The sequence below is a fragment of the Thunnus albacares genome, chromosome 6 (assembly GCF_914725855.1).
Source record: "Thunnus albacares chromosome 6, fThuAlb1.1, whole genome shotgun sequence".
In the NCBI taxonomy this organism is placed as follows: Eukaryota; Metazoa; Chordata; class Actinopteri; order Scombriformes; family Scombridae; genus Thunnus; species Thunnus albacares.
The window spans coordinates 15,872,407-15,886,806 of record NC_058111.1 but is presented as its reverse complement, the minus strand read 5'-3'; the positions used below and the strand labels follow the sequence as shown (position 1 = coordinate 15,886,806).

Genomic DNA, 14,400 nt, shown 5'->3' with positions numbered 1-14,400 from the left:
TGACATTGACATTTTATTTTTTATTTTTGACATATTTACACCACAGTGCTACAGCGAGGGGGCAGAGCTGTGACAAGCAGCGAGACGAGATCTGCTTGCTTAGCACAAGAGTGAAACTGCAGAACAAAGGGAACTGACACACACAGCACTATGGCTACGAGGACTGGTTTCTATTGCATTTAAGTTGATTAAATATTAAACACTAATAACACACAAGAGCAAAGGTGAAACTACTCAGATTAAAACTACTTGAGATTTTTTTTTTGTTTTAAAAACTATAATCCATTAACTACTGCTGACAACTTCTAGTAGGGAGTCAGGTCGTCTTCCCAGAATCACACTGAAGCAAACAAAACAAGCCTACAGTACGTGACTGCCATTTTAGTTTTACTTCACAAATGATTTACTATAATACACAGCACTTTATGGAGGGTTACAGACTGTTTCTTGGTTGAAGTTCATCAGTTCTCTTTTTAAGCTACATGATGAATGTGAGTCACCTTCTAATGATCTGTAAGCCTTAAGATTAATGCTAGCAGCATTTACGGGCAAATGGTAAGGAATGTTAACCCGCTCCTGTTTGCTAAAGCCTTGACCAGCAAGACTGTCAGACAAAGATATTGGGGATTGACACAACTCTCATGTCTGTATGGTAAATATGACACTGGCACCAGCGTCCAAAGGCAACAAAATCCACCTACCAGCACCTCTAAAGCTTGCTAATTAACAATATCTTGTTTTTTCCATTGTATAAAAACCCAAGTGTTTGCTTGCTGTTGTTGTTTTACAGGGAGTCATGTGCCAGACTATTTCTTGGTTGAAATCAGTGACAACAAGTCACTGCTCCAGGTTGCAGCTTCATATTTAGCATACAGACATGAGAGTGATATCATCTAATTGTCAGCAAGAAAGTGGAAAAAAGCGCACGTCTCACACTGTCAAACTGTTTCTTTCATGTGGACAGAAAGAGTGCGTAACTGTGCTACATGATCCTGACCATCACGTCCTCATAGCTCCTCTTCCGTCTTCACGTGGACCACGTTGGAGGGGCAGTCCTGTGGCTCTGACTGTGGCTGAGTCTGGTTCTCAGTGACAAGCCTGTTGAACTGCACGTCGCTGAAATGGGAAAAGTCCGGCTGGTACACACCAAAGTTCTGGTTTAAGTTCACATCCATGTTGGCAAACGAGGAGTTGAGGTCGGCCCCCAGCTCAAAGCCGGGGGGCATCGACGAGGTGAAGTTCGGGTCGGAAAACATTTCCCATAATGCAGGCATTTCTATCAACTGATTAAGGAGGTCATCAGTGCTCATGTTAGGGTCCTGGGGCTCGTTGTAACACATTTCCCCCAAAGCGGAGGCCGTAGTCGGGGCAGCACAGAGCCTCTCGTCTGGCATCATGGTTTGAGCCTGCGGGAAGTGGAAGGGCTGCTCTGCTGCAGGTGCTCTCTCTGCTGCACGAGAAGAAAAGGATTGTGTTACTGAGGAAATAAATACATGTCACATATATGATGAGAAGTCCGTGATCAGGTAATGGACTTGGATCATGACATGCAATTTTTTTTGTTAAAAAAAATGATTTAAAGATTATTTCAATACTTTTGTGCATCATAAGGGATGTGCTTTGCAATTTTGATGATGGTGTAAGAACAAAATGTATTTTTGCATGGCAACAAAATGCATGTAACATGCAAGATATTGACATTAATATACAGTAGAAACATTGCTGTAACTGTTCACTGTGACGGTACAGTTTATACTTTGCTTAAAACCTGGAACATTATAACTGGTTTATAACAGCACTTCATCTCCTCTTAGACCTTTTTCACGGCAGACATTTTGAAGCACAAGTACAACTGATAATGTTAATGACGGCTCTGTTCAATTCACACGCACAATAACTGGTGCATAATACAACCATAATTAATGTTATTATTTACACTTATGCATTTCCTGTATGACAACTCAATGTCTGTTGTAAAAAGAAGGCCTGTTAATACATGCAGTCATTGCATCAGTTTACCTCCTAACTGCCTAAACACATACCAGCAAAAGTAAAAAAAAGAAGACATTGAATGAAAGAAAGGTAAAGAGGTCCAAGCCTCACCTGTGGCACAAGGTTTGTCTCTAAAGCTGATGTCCGACTTTATCTTTCTCTTCCGCTTCACCTCATATGGATCTGAGATTGTAAAAGTTCAGAAATATTTAAATTAACTTCTTGTTATGGTTCATAGCCTTAAAATTATTAGCTGTAATTATTCTTTACATTTAATAACATGTACATTTCAGTCATTTAGCAGACACTGTCATCAAGAGTGATGACAGGCTCAGAGCTACAGTCGAGTCCTGACTCACCTGGGTTGTGTGGCAGGTACGTGAAGGGGACCGGCTCGCTTGTCATCTGGTCTGAGAGACGACGCAGGTAGACGTTGACATCGACCTCCTCTGTGATGTCCTGGTCCTGGTAGGGAGGAGTCTTGAACACAATGGCGATCTGTCGGTGCACATCTGTCTGGGCAAACTCTCCGTTTGCTTTCCACTGCCCTCGTCGGAAAATGATCTCTATGTCATCTGTGGATCAGCAACAACACAGAAAGTCGCTGTGATCAAGACGCAATCATAAATTGCCGAAGCTGATGAGAGAATAAAGAATTATTTTTCTATCCTAATTTCAATTTTGAATGACAAGTTCAAGTGTTGTCGAATGTACCTGCCGTTTATATCTTAATTTATTATAGCCATACCAAATATTGTGTCAACTTTCACAGAATGCAACAGCGAGGAAATCACATTTCAACATCTGAGCTTATGGATAAAACAAGATTTGCTCTTTAAATGGGTGGACAAAATAACAGAAACACCTTTTCTACAGAAAGCCTGACGAAAATACCAAATAGCTGAAGCTCAAAATTATTTTTGTCGCACCAGACAGCAACTACTGGAAATCACAGTCACAATTGTTGAGCAGTGGTTGCCTAAAGGTTAGAGAAGTGAGCTTGGCCCTCCCTCATTACTACCACTGAGGTGCCCCTGAGCAACTTGACTACTAGTTTTGCAAAATAACAAGTTTTACAAATGAGTTTTCAAGCGCAGCACAAAAAAAAGTTAAAGCTGTGGAAAGAGCCAAAAGAGTTGCTGATTTATTGCTCTCAAACAGCAAGAATATAAAAAGGACATATGATGCGCAAAACACAGGAAATCAGCCTCAGCAAAGACAAACAACAAGCAGTCAATGACTAAAACTCCCTTGTGATATCTGCACTGATAAAAATAACATTACAAACAAAAGTCAACAGAAACTAAACAAAATTTTCTGTTTCCTGAAAAAATCCAGCCCACAGTGACTCAAGAAATCATTTGATGTTGGCTGTAAAGTAGCTGACTGACCTTCCTTCACTGAGTCTACAACATGAATCCTTCCTACACTTGACTTTGCCAGTTAACAATACACAGTAAAAATACCCCAAATCCAATAAAGCCAGTTTCTAAATACAGCTGAGATTAAAGAGAGACCATTAAAAGTTTTGTGTCTAGTTTTATATGCGAAATACCTAATTTTATTAATCCTTAAAAAGATTTGGAAGTTTAGACGTCTTGAATAATTCTCAGCCAGATGTTTCCTAGACGTAAATCCTGTAAAGATGTACTCAACTTTCTGAAGCTTCCTTTGTTCACCCTCTGTATATTTTCTACACGGGCAGCAGAACAGACACAAATAAAACTCCACCGACTGATGTTTTATCTCTCTCACCTTTCTGTACTTTGTCACATAACATGTAGATCTCTGTCTTGCCAATGCAGGAACCTCTGTTCTGGTTCAAACAGCTGATCTTCAGCTGTGATGTAGTTGTGGCCTCTGTGAAAGACATACAAGCAAACATGTGAGAATCAGGAAATACATCAACATATTTCTACTGTACTGTGGTCTACAGTCGTTAAGCGTGTGTGTGTGTTTGTGAGTCTTACTCTTGTCGTAGATCGGGTTGGACACCACTGGGTTGAGACAGTCTTTCCTGCCGTCCTCCCAGTCCAGCTCACACTGGAAACACAGACGCACCACATTCATGTCCATGTCTTCAATGCCCTTTGAGTGACCAGCTGAGGGACAAAAAGACACAAAATTATGATGTCTGCCATGAGGAGTCACAACAAACTGCATCATCCATTGTTATTAGACAGATCAATATATAGAAAAAATTAAGCAATATAAACATTGTTGACGTGTGTGTGTCTCGTCCTACTTTGAAAAGGGTCGATATTCTGGCTTCTTCTCTTCTGAAGTGAAACGTCCAGCTCTTTCCTCCTCACACACTGGATACCGAGGTTAGAGAAGCTGTTGAAACACATTTTTGTCAGTACGATGATATGAGATGATCAGGAATACATGTTCAGTGGTGGAATAAAGAAAAAAGACGAAGAGAAAAAAGAAAAGAGGAAATGTATTTTCTAAAAAAAAAAAATGTGACAAGAGATAAAAACAGTATGTGCACCTGTGACGTCGGTTGCTGTGAGGGTTCATTGTCACCATGCAGATTCCCGAACCGTTCGGGCAGTCTTTACCCACGAGGCAGTGGGGGTGAGGCCGATGTGGAGGATCCTTGGTCACCAAGGAAACGGTGACTGTGACCTTCTTTATGTGGTCGATGGGACCCTGAATCTGAAAGAGAGAAAACAGGACAGGAGGGTTAAAGAGAAGTTTACAAGGCAGCAACAGTGAACATATCACACGTGATGTAGGCCTAAATTATGTTGCAGCACACTCTAAGCATGTCTTTTTTTCTGATATATATTTATATACACAGAGAACAAAGAAAAAGAAATGCAAAAATGAGAACATTTGACATTCAAAATATTAAAATATGCAAAAGATTGTGCCTGAGGAAGAACAGCAAGTTTTAAACACATTGCAAACTGTTGATCCAAGCCTTTTGTGTGTTCTTCATGTTATTAAGTGCCGTTATTTGTGCATATATTTAACATAGTAATATTTCTCACGTCTCCTTTTTACTGTGTATTATCATTGACACGTTTGGGAAGCCTTTTTCAACCATTTCCTTAATAGATAACAATCATTTCAGGAGCAGCATTTTTATAAACTCCAGTGTCAGAGGTACCAATTTCATCAAGAGGAATAAAAAGTCGGGAAAAGGCAAACCTGTCAAAATGAATACCATTATATTAACTTGATCTTAAGCAAGAGTTCACTAAATAACTGCATTCAAATTACACGAAAAGTAGAACATCAACATCTCTGCAACTCTCGATTGTCTTCTTCAATGTGTGAAAGTGGTTACATAAGGTGAAGATGAGTGTGTAAGAATGTTTGTTAGTGGGTGGGGCGGGGATAAACCGCCCGTCTTTGACCACACTTGAGCTTGGATTTGTGGGGACTTTCTGATTGACTCTTTCAACCCACATCCTTCCAGCTCCACCCTTTTACACCACTCGACATAGGGGGTTCAAGTGTGCACACCACATACGATCAAACAGTTAGTAAAAACCCCATTTCAGGTCCAAGACGAAAACTGAATTTAACTGTATAGAGTCTGACGTGATTATCTCTACCTCAATCGCAGGCTGAGTCTTGTTGGTTTCTGTGCCGGACGCCCCCAGGATGCTGCCGGCTGACCGTCCCTCACACTCATAGCGAAATCTCATGCCTCTTTCTTTGGGCTCTTCCACCACCACCAGTTTGGGCTTCTCCAGAACTCGCTCCAGCATATCCGTCTCACCCTGGCCTTGAGAGGAGACGCCACCGGAGTTCCTGGAGGCCAGCAAACACGAGGAGCCACGACCGCGGCGAGGAGAGCTGGCGTGAGAGGAGGCTCCTCGGGAAGGATGAGCCATTTCCCTGGGAGTGCACGTCTGCTGCGGCAGCTGGGGGAAGGTGCACGTTGGCTGTGGGGAAAAAAATATAACAAATTGACATTATTTAACCTTTATTTAACCAGGTAGAGACCTGGCCAAGACAGACGCAGAAAAAGTTGCAAACAAAACAAAACAAAAAGCTAAAATAGACGAAATTAAGTTTACAATGGTCTTGAATTCTACCAAAAATAGTTAAGATGGATAGATAGATAGATAGATAGATAGATAGATAGATAGATAGATAGATAGATAGATTGACTAATTTAATTTAGAGCTGCAATGATTAGTCAATTAATCGATTAGTCAATCAACAGAAAATTCATCAGCAACTATTTTGATAAGTGATTAATCGTTTTGAGACATTTTCTTTAGGAAATTCTGTGATTCCAGCTTCTACAGTGTGAACATTTCTGGTATATTTAGTCTTCTATGATAATAAACTGACTATCGTTGGGGTTGGTTGGGACAAAACAAAACATTTGAGGACGTCATCTTGGGGTTTGAGAAACAGTTATGAACATTTTTTACCGTTTTCTGACATTTTATAGACCAAACAATTGATCGATTTATCGTGAAAATAATCATCAGATTAATTGATAATGAATAATAATGATTAGTTGCAGCCCTGATTTATTTTGTTTTGTAGACAGAGCAGGAAACATGAAGACTTTCTTTCTCGTCTCTGTCCATATATCTTCTGATCTGGGATGAACTCTGGGAAATAAATTTGAGAATGGCTTTAGAAATAAAAACATACCAATTACTCATTTGTCGTATGGACACAGATGGTCAACCAACTCTGGAATACAAAGTACAATGATGTGTGAGTAGTTTTAGGTTTTGATAAACAGAGTCCAAAAACACAACAAATCACCATAATCAAGAACTGGTATAAAAATGTGGCATTAGGGCTGCAACTAATGATTATTTTCATTATCAATTAATCACTTTGTCTATAAAATGACTGAAAATAGTGAAAATGCCTGTTATATTTTCCAAGAGTCCAAGGTGACATCTTTAAACATCTTATTTTGTCTGAGCAACAGTCCAAAACCCAAAGATATCCTGTGACTATCATGTATGACAAAGAAAAGCACAAAATCATCACATTTGAGAAGCTAAAAGCAACAAATATATCACCATATTTGCTTAAAAATGACTAAAACAATGATTCAATAACCAAAATAGTTGCTGATTAATTGTCTGTCGACTGATTAATCGACTAATCATTGCAGCTCGTGATGGCAGCGACCAGCCTTCACCTCCCTTCAACAGAGAAAACAGGACTTGTGTCTGAAATTTTAAAAAAAAACTAACTACATGCTGCTCAAAACAAGGACGTAAATCAAACTCGATGTTTGTAACAGGTAACAACAACCTGAGCTGTAACCTCCACAATGTCGATAGAATTCCTCTTAACATGAGAAACCAACATCAACTTAGTTTTATCTGAGCTGAGCGTAAGTTTGAGTTGAATAAGCTGCCAAATATTAGAAGTATTTTACAGGAAGCCAGATGTCTGTCATCTACTGAAGCTGCATCATAGCTACAGCTACATACATGTGCTTTCTATCAGCAGATGGAGTTAAACTCATGCTGTCTGACTCCTCCTCTTGCATTCTGGTGTCTTATTTGTTCCGTTACACCACAGACCACCAGCTTTTCCGCTCCCACTCACACACACACACATACACACACGGTTTGATACTTCTCTCTCTCTCTCACTCTCTGGGCGCTGCTTTTACTTTCTCTCTCTGCTACGCTGCCTGTCATCAGTATGTGTGAAGTTAGGCCTCGGATGGCCTGAATTGTGGTGTAAAAGAAAGCAGAAAATCACAAGCTACGTGTAAACATCACGAAACACACGGAAGTTTTAATGATCTATCTTTAGCATGAAGTCAGATAAATAATCAAACCTGCAGGGGGACAAAGAAGTAAAGAAGTTGATCCCTTTTGCCACCGGTGAAGCAGTAAAAGCTGAGAGCTCAGTAAAGCGTTGCTGCAGAGATGCCTCTGAATGAGATCATGTTTCACTATATCCTGTCGAGCCACAGATGTCTGTTGTCAAAGTGATGGTGCGTGTCAGTGTGTGTGCCAGCGAGCGTGTTAGCCGGGGCATACCTGTTAGCCTTAAAAACACTGAAGCTAAACAAAAGGCTTGGCAGAGTCAGAGCCAGCGAACAGGAAATAGGAAGTCAGCTCAACCTGATGTGGATCGACCAATCGGAGGAGCGGCGCAGGGTGAAGAATGCGACCTTTCACCCCCGGTGGGTTTGGCTAGTAAACAGAAAGGATGGCAAACTGAAAGTGGGAGTCAGATTACAGTTTCTCCAAGTCGTCCACAGCCACTCCTCCCTCCTCTCTCTCTCTCTCTCTCTCTCTCAAGCATGATGATGTAGTCTGCCTCTCTCACAGGCCACAAAGACTCCTCGAACAAACTGTATTTACACACAGAAAACCTCAAATTCAGGGCGTTGTTATAACCTCACACACTGTCACACACGGTTGCACACATTATCACCTGTGTGTGCAGGCCACAGCGTCACTGCAGCCTTATCAGATTACAACACGTCTGATCTCCCCGCTGTCTGTAAACCACGTGGTTTATGGTAAGAGCCTGACCGGCCTGACTGCTCTGTGCAGAAACAAACATCGAACACACACTGCAGCTTCTTCCACCAGCTTTCAATCCTTTATAAACCTTTATGTGGAAGTTGCAGCCGCCTTTTTTTTTTTACATCCTAACAGAAACTGTAGCTTCCTCTGCCGTCGAGTTTAACACTAACAAGCTTTCAGTTGCCACATATCACATCTATCCACAGCTTTTATCCCACTTTTATTTGTGATTTAGTGGATTGAGTTGCTATTTTTTTCCCCTCAATTATCTAAGAGGTGATAATAGCTTTGAGTCTTTGTGTTTTTTGTTGTTTTATCTCAGTGTTTGTGTTATTTACTGTTGAGTGTGGATGTAATGGATGTGTACTTGTTGTTATTGAAGGATTGTAAACATATTTATGCTACTGTTCCATTAAAATACAAACAAACAAACATGAAGGTGATTATGTGGCCACATTTTAACATGTAAAATGTAGGAATTTCATTAATATTCAAAATGTATTCTGCATTCAGTCTTGAGATAAAAGCTAAAAAAGCAGCTAAAAGCAGCTAACGCTATATAAACAACTGTAATTCAAAACCATTAAAGGGACACTAAAGTGTTGCACTTTCATACAAATGGGGACTATGGGATTATTTTCATTATCGATTAATCTGCAGAATATTTTTTCAATTAATACAATTTTAGTTTCGTCAATAAAATGTCAGAAAATAGTGATTATTTCCTTTATATTTTCCTACAGCCCAAGTTGATGTCAGACCAGCAGCCCAAAACCAAAAAACATTCAATTTACAATAAAAATCTCACATTTGAGAATCTGAAGCAAGCAAAAAATAACTAAAGTGATTATTTGATTATCAAAATAGTTGCCTGTTAATTCTCTGTCAGTCGACTAATCATTGCAGCTCTACATGCAAGAGACAGTTTCTTAAAAGAATGGTCAAACTCGGTGCAGCAGGATCTGCTCTTCCCACAATGCAACTCCACGATCTCCATGGCCAAAATGACCTCAGTGATATCACTCGAGTGTTTTTCTCAGACTTGACAAAGCTCCTCCAGAGCCACAGAAGACATTATGCAGCTGTTTTCACAAGCTGATACAAAGACAAATTGACTCTGACATGAAAGATTCATAGGATTGAAATCTCATCCGAGTTTCTTTATCCTGTTTGCCCCCCGAAAAACGGCCACTCTCTTCACTGGAAAAACACAATCTCACTCCAGAAGCACACACAACCCACACCTGAAAGAAACAACTCCATGCACCCCCCCCCTCCGGGTGTTGCCAACAGTCAGTCAGGCAAATACAGGAAACCGCTAACTGAGGTAGAAACCAGACGAGATAGACAGACAGACCAAAAAACAACACAAATGACTATGTTGATACAAATACAGTACAACCAAGAATGTTTTTGGACACACCCACCTGACACGCAGTGCCTCGTGCCACCAGCACGGGCTGGGACGATGGCGATGAGCTCTGTGTGAGCATCTCGTGGTCCTGGCGTAGGAGGTCTACAGGAGGAGGAGGAGGCCTAGGGAGGGGCCAATCACTGTCCTCTATGATGATTTCTTGGATGAGGTCTGTGAATAAAATATTGATAGTGTGAGTCAGACGGCAAACTAAGTGAAGAAATACTGGCTGAAGAGATTATTTCAGTTCAAATGTTGTGACTGATTCATCATCATGTTGCTAATGAAACAGTAAAAGTTAGTGAAACTGCGACTAACATCTAAATGATCGTAATAAAAAGATATAAAACTGTAAAACTACAGCTGTAAATATGATAGCAAAGGTCGAGTTTTTATGTGGTTTCTACAGGTGATAAATGGGATTTCTCTGAAAACCTCTGACATTTGTTTATTTCTGGTTTTCAAACAGCGTTTTTAGAAACAAAGGCCACTTCCACAAACATCGTTCAACATTTTTATGAATAAAAAAAAACATGAACCCTCAGGGGGAGAAATAGCAGAGGCGCTATTGCACTCAGTAAATGCCACATATTTCATGAGTGTGACTAATGTTTAGGCCTCCACTTAATAACTACGTAGATCACGAGATCCAGTGATGAGTATTTCTGTATTTATTCTAGATCAGTTTTATGCTTAATGTCACAGTTAAGTATTGTGTAATAAGTCTTTACCTTTTTGCTTGTATATACTGGATTTAAAATTGTGATTTCCTTCACATAGTCCTTTATTTTCTTTATCAGAACACCTTGCAGTGCATTATTGTGTTGATATGATAATGACCAAGGTAGATAAAACATATATTTTATTGTAACGTTACTTTGCAGTCAGTTGAATTCATGGTTACTGTGAAGAGTGACCTTGTAGTGGTTCACTGGTGTTGTTGCTATGGTTACCATCAGCTCACACGTGCTGATTTAGACCTGTGGTTGACATCTGCTATATGTGACACCCAAAACTATTATTTTCTGCAGCCATGATGTAGAAAATATGAACAATAATTTTGACAATTATTTATTGACGATTAATTAATCGTTTAAGTCGTTTTCAAGCAGCCGTGGTATCGCTACTGTCGGTTGACGCGGCTCTGAATTTTCAGGATTATGGGACACTGTGTGAACAGGTAAAATATTATTTCCTGTGTGCAGTATGTTGCGCTGGAGATCACATATTGGAAATTGTGTATACATTTGATGAACTATGTGTAATTTAGGCTTCACTTCCTGTTGCCAGTAGGTGGTGTTTCACAAGTGAGTTGTTAATGCGATACATTTACTGGAGGTTGCCTGACATGGATATACATTTTCATGAATACTGGACATTGCATTGAGGAGTTAAATATCACTTCCTATGCAGCTGAACACATGTGGACACAGTGGTTTTCTACTAACATTGATATCAGCTGTACACATTTTCACCTCTCTACTGTTTAAACTGATCCTGTAAAGACAAATGTGTACATTAGATGCCTTTTCAATCAGTTGTCGAGTAAACACCAGCCTGTACAAACACAAATGACCTGCAGCTTCCTCTTTCATAACAAAACATGCAAATTGTTGGGCTTGCCACAATAACAGCGTTCCATGAAAACTCAAGAGTTTCACAATAAAACAGTGTGAAGCTCTTCAGATTTCCCTGAACAAAGTTGAGATGATCTGGTTGACCTGCTTAAAAGTACAGCACCTGTAACTTCTTGTTGCCAGCAGGTCATGCTATGACTCGTTATTGACATGTAGTGTTCAGACCAAGCCTCCAGGGGCAGCACCAGGCTTTGAAGCCAATTTGACATGATGGCCAAACCATGGAATTACAACTTCCAGGCCCGATAGGGGCCCAAAAAGAATTTTTCCTGTACACAATCATGGGAAAAGGAGCGTCTGTAAAATGGCAGATACATTTTTTTGAGTGTCACAACCCCCGTAAAATGACTCGTTCCACTATTAGAATTTGATCCATTTGGTCCGATCACATTTTGAAAGTCTAAAAGAGCCGCATGATTGAATTGTTTTATCCCCATTCAAGTTAGCCGGAGGGATAAAGTGGAAGTTAGCCATCTCAGTTGGAGTCTCTAGTGAGCATGTTCTATGGGCCGCGGTATGTTTTCATCCAGGTAATTTCTTTGCAGTGGGAAGTAGCTTTTTTGGCTTCATGCGCCACTGAGCAACTTTCCTAGGAATTTTCTATTTCATGGCCGAACATGGAAAGTGACCGGCACAAAATGTCAAGGGCATTCCATGAAAACTCAAACGCTTCGCAATTTAGCATCGCAAAGGTCTTTAGATGACACCGACCAAATTTTAAGTCGCTATGGTTAATTCTCTAAGAGGAGTTTGTTTACGTACAATGCCTGTAAATTTGCCTGTAAATGGCAAAAACTGTGCAAAAATTCAAGTAGGTCTATCTGTAGACTCACTGTATCTACACAATACACCCACTTTACTACACGACACACCCGATCGATTAGGTTTAGGCATGAGCGGTGACATGGTTAGGGTTTGGGGTTTGGGGTTTGGGGGGCGTGTCATGTAGTAAAGTGGGTGTGTCGTGTAGGTCTGCAAGACTGCAGATAGACCCTAAAAAATGTACATATTGTATTTATATCACTGGTTTCAGCTTCACATATATGAATATGTACTGTTTTTTAGTCTTCAATGATTAAAGTCTTATTAATTTATCATTTTATCTGGATTTTGAACTGCTATTGCAATGACTGCAAGCTCTTTTATTATGTAAATTTGGGCTTCAGGAAAATGTGATGGTCATTTTATTATTTTCTGACATTTCTAGACCAGATATACAGACTATTAATCAAGAAAATAATCGGCAGATTAATTAATAATGAAAATGCGTTTTAGTTAGCTGCAATCTTAAATGCAATTCGCTGTTCTTTGTTTTGTTTCCGAGAATGTTAAATGAGTTTTGCATCTCTGGACCACCATACTAACCTAAAGCTTTGTGTGACATACCAAAACACGAGATAAGGAAGCAGGAATACACATGATGGTCTACTTCTGCTTCTGCACCAGGTCACACCAAGTCACACTTTGAAATAGTAGTTTTACATCCCACATAACTGCATGTTTATCTACAGCAAAAGGTAACAAAAGCAAAACAAAAAACTGTACACTCACCAAAGTCTGGCAGCTCCCGCTCTGCAAGGACAAACAGGAAGCAGACTGTTAGTGAGCACAGGATACAAATACAGCTGTGGTGGTAAAAATGTTGAACCAGTTTTCACGGTGAAGCAGTGACAGTGAGATCCGGGTGGGAGTGCTCTGAGCACGGGGATGGGTGTTGGCTCCTCCGCGCTGACAGATCACATGCTTGCAGTGATGTCAGCTCTCTCTCTCTGGCTCTCTAACACACACACACGCACGCACATACAGAAACACACACAAATTCCTGAAAATTAACACTTAAAACCTACCAGAGGGACCCTTGGAAATGTCAACGCCTTTCATCGCATGCGAGGAGTCCTTCAAAACCATTAATTTCGCCGTCGAACCGTAAAAATCCCGGTATTCTCCTTACTTTCTCGGTTAAAACGTCTTTCTCTCTTCAGTCCAAACTTCTGTAAAAACTCTTCAGAGTGGACAGCAGCTCTGCGTGTGTGCGCTGACCCTTGTGGAGGCGTTACACTGAGATGAAGCCATGTGTTAAATGGTGTCTGAACCGTAGTTTGCCTTAGTTTTGTGTTTCCGCAAGCAGCCTCGCGCTGATTGGCTGGCTGGGTGTGTGGAAATCCCCTCAACGTCACGTCACCTCCATAACGGGAAACCCCCACCGAGGCGGCAGGTACACGGCGGCCGCCTGATTACCTTTATGTCATGTTTCACTCATTTGAATATTCATCATCTTCATCCCAGAAAAAGAAAAATCGTGACCCAAGAAGGAGATTTTTTCCATTACATAATCTAACCGAAGAGTTTTGCTTTTAGTCTCGTGTGAAAAACTATTTCCAACTATTCAAATCTGGCTCCTTCCCTACATTTACCACTTATTTATAAAATAATTAAGCCTAAACCAGCTTTTCCCAAATGGCCACATTAATGGCGTCTTTAATATTTCTCCTGGTTGCATCATACGCCTCCCCTGCTTCTAGCTGACTGAGGGAAAAGTGGAAATTCCTCATTTTTATCATGAATACTTGAAGCTGTCAAACTGCCAATAACCTCACTGAATGTTTAATACTTGCCCCCAGTCAAAAAGTGACGTATTTGATATCTTTTCACCATCAACTTTTGGGGAATTTACTCAAGTCATGAGGCGCAGCGGCGACACCTGCTGGCTAGTAAGAAAACAGGCGACTTTTAAAGGAAATGGAAAGTGAAAATTCGGGCGTTTAGAGGAAGAATGACTCAGCCGGCTCAGAGAGAAAACAACTAAACAAATAGACGTCAACTGCAGACCTGAAAACTAGAGCCGAGTTTCAACTATCCACTAAAACAC

The 14,400-nt window shown here is 40.4% G+C and overlaps 1 protein-coding gene across 3 annotated transcripts; it reads right to left on the bottom strand.

Annotated features, from left to right (window-relative positions):
* Positions 1 to 13,656, bottom strand: relb (v-rel avian reticuloendotheliosis viral oncogene homolog B). 3 transcript variants are annotated; one of them, XM_044354263.1, is made up of 11 exons: positions 13,379 to 13,656; positions 13,083 to 13,103; positions 9,908 to 10,065; positions 5,562 to 5,894; positions 4,487 to 4,653; positions 4,238 to 4,329; positions 3,963 to 4,094; positions 3,748 to 3,852; positions 2,352 to 2,567; positions 2,104 to 2,175; positions 1 to 1,447 (listed from the first exon to the last, which is right to left on the bottom strand). In XM_044354263.1, the coding sequence occupies exons 1-11, from the start codon at positions 13,437 to 13,439 to the stop codon at positions 1,008 to 1,010; spliced, it is 1,797 nt and encodes a 598-aa protein (XP_044210198.1). In that variant the 5' UTR covers positions 13,440 to 13,656; the 3' UTR covers positions 1 to 1,007. The 3 variants fall into 3 exon arrangements, with proteins under 3 accessions (XP_044210198.1, XP_044210197.1, XP_044210199.1); XM_044354262.1 differs by having other exon boundaries at positions 1 to 1,450; positions 13,379 to 13,654; XM_044354264.1 differs by lacking the exons at positions 9,908 to 10,065; positions 13,083 to 13,103; positions 13,379 to 13,656 and adding an exon at positions 7,781 to 9,888 and having other exon boundaries at positions 1 to 1,450.
* Between the last annotated feature and the right edge of the window lie 744 nt (positions 13,657 to 14,400).

Coding starts and splice junctions, on each gene's coding strand:
- relb (XM_044354262.1), bottom strand. CDS start 13,439: ATGGTTTTGAAGGACTCCTCGCATGCGATGAAAGGCGTTGACATTTCC. Junction 4,654..5,561: donor AGACTCAGCCTGCGATTGAG/GTAGAGATAATC, acceptor TCTCTCTTTCAG/ATTCAGGGTCCCATCGACCA. Junction 1,451..2,103: donor AGACAAACCTTGTGCCACAG/GTGAGGCTTGGA, acceptor CTTCTCGTGCAG/CAGAGAGAGCACCTGCAGCA.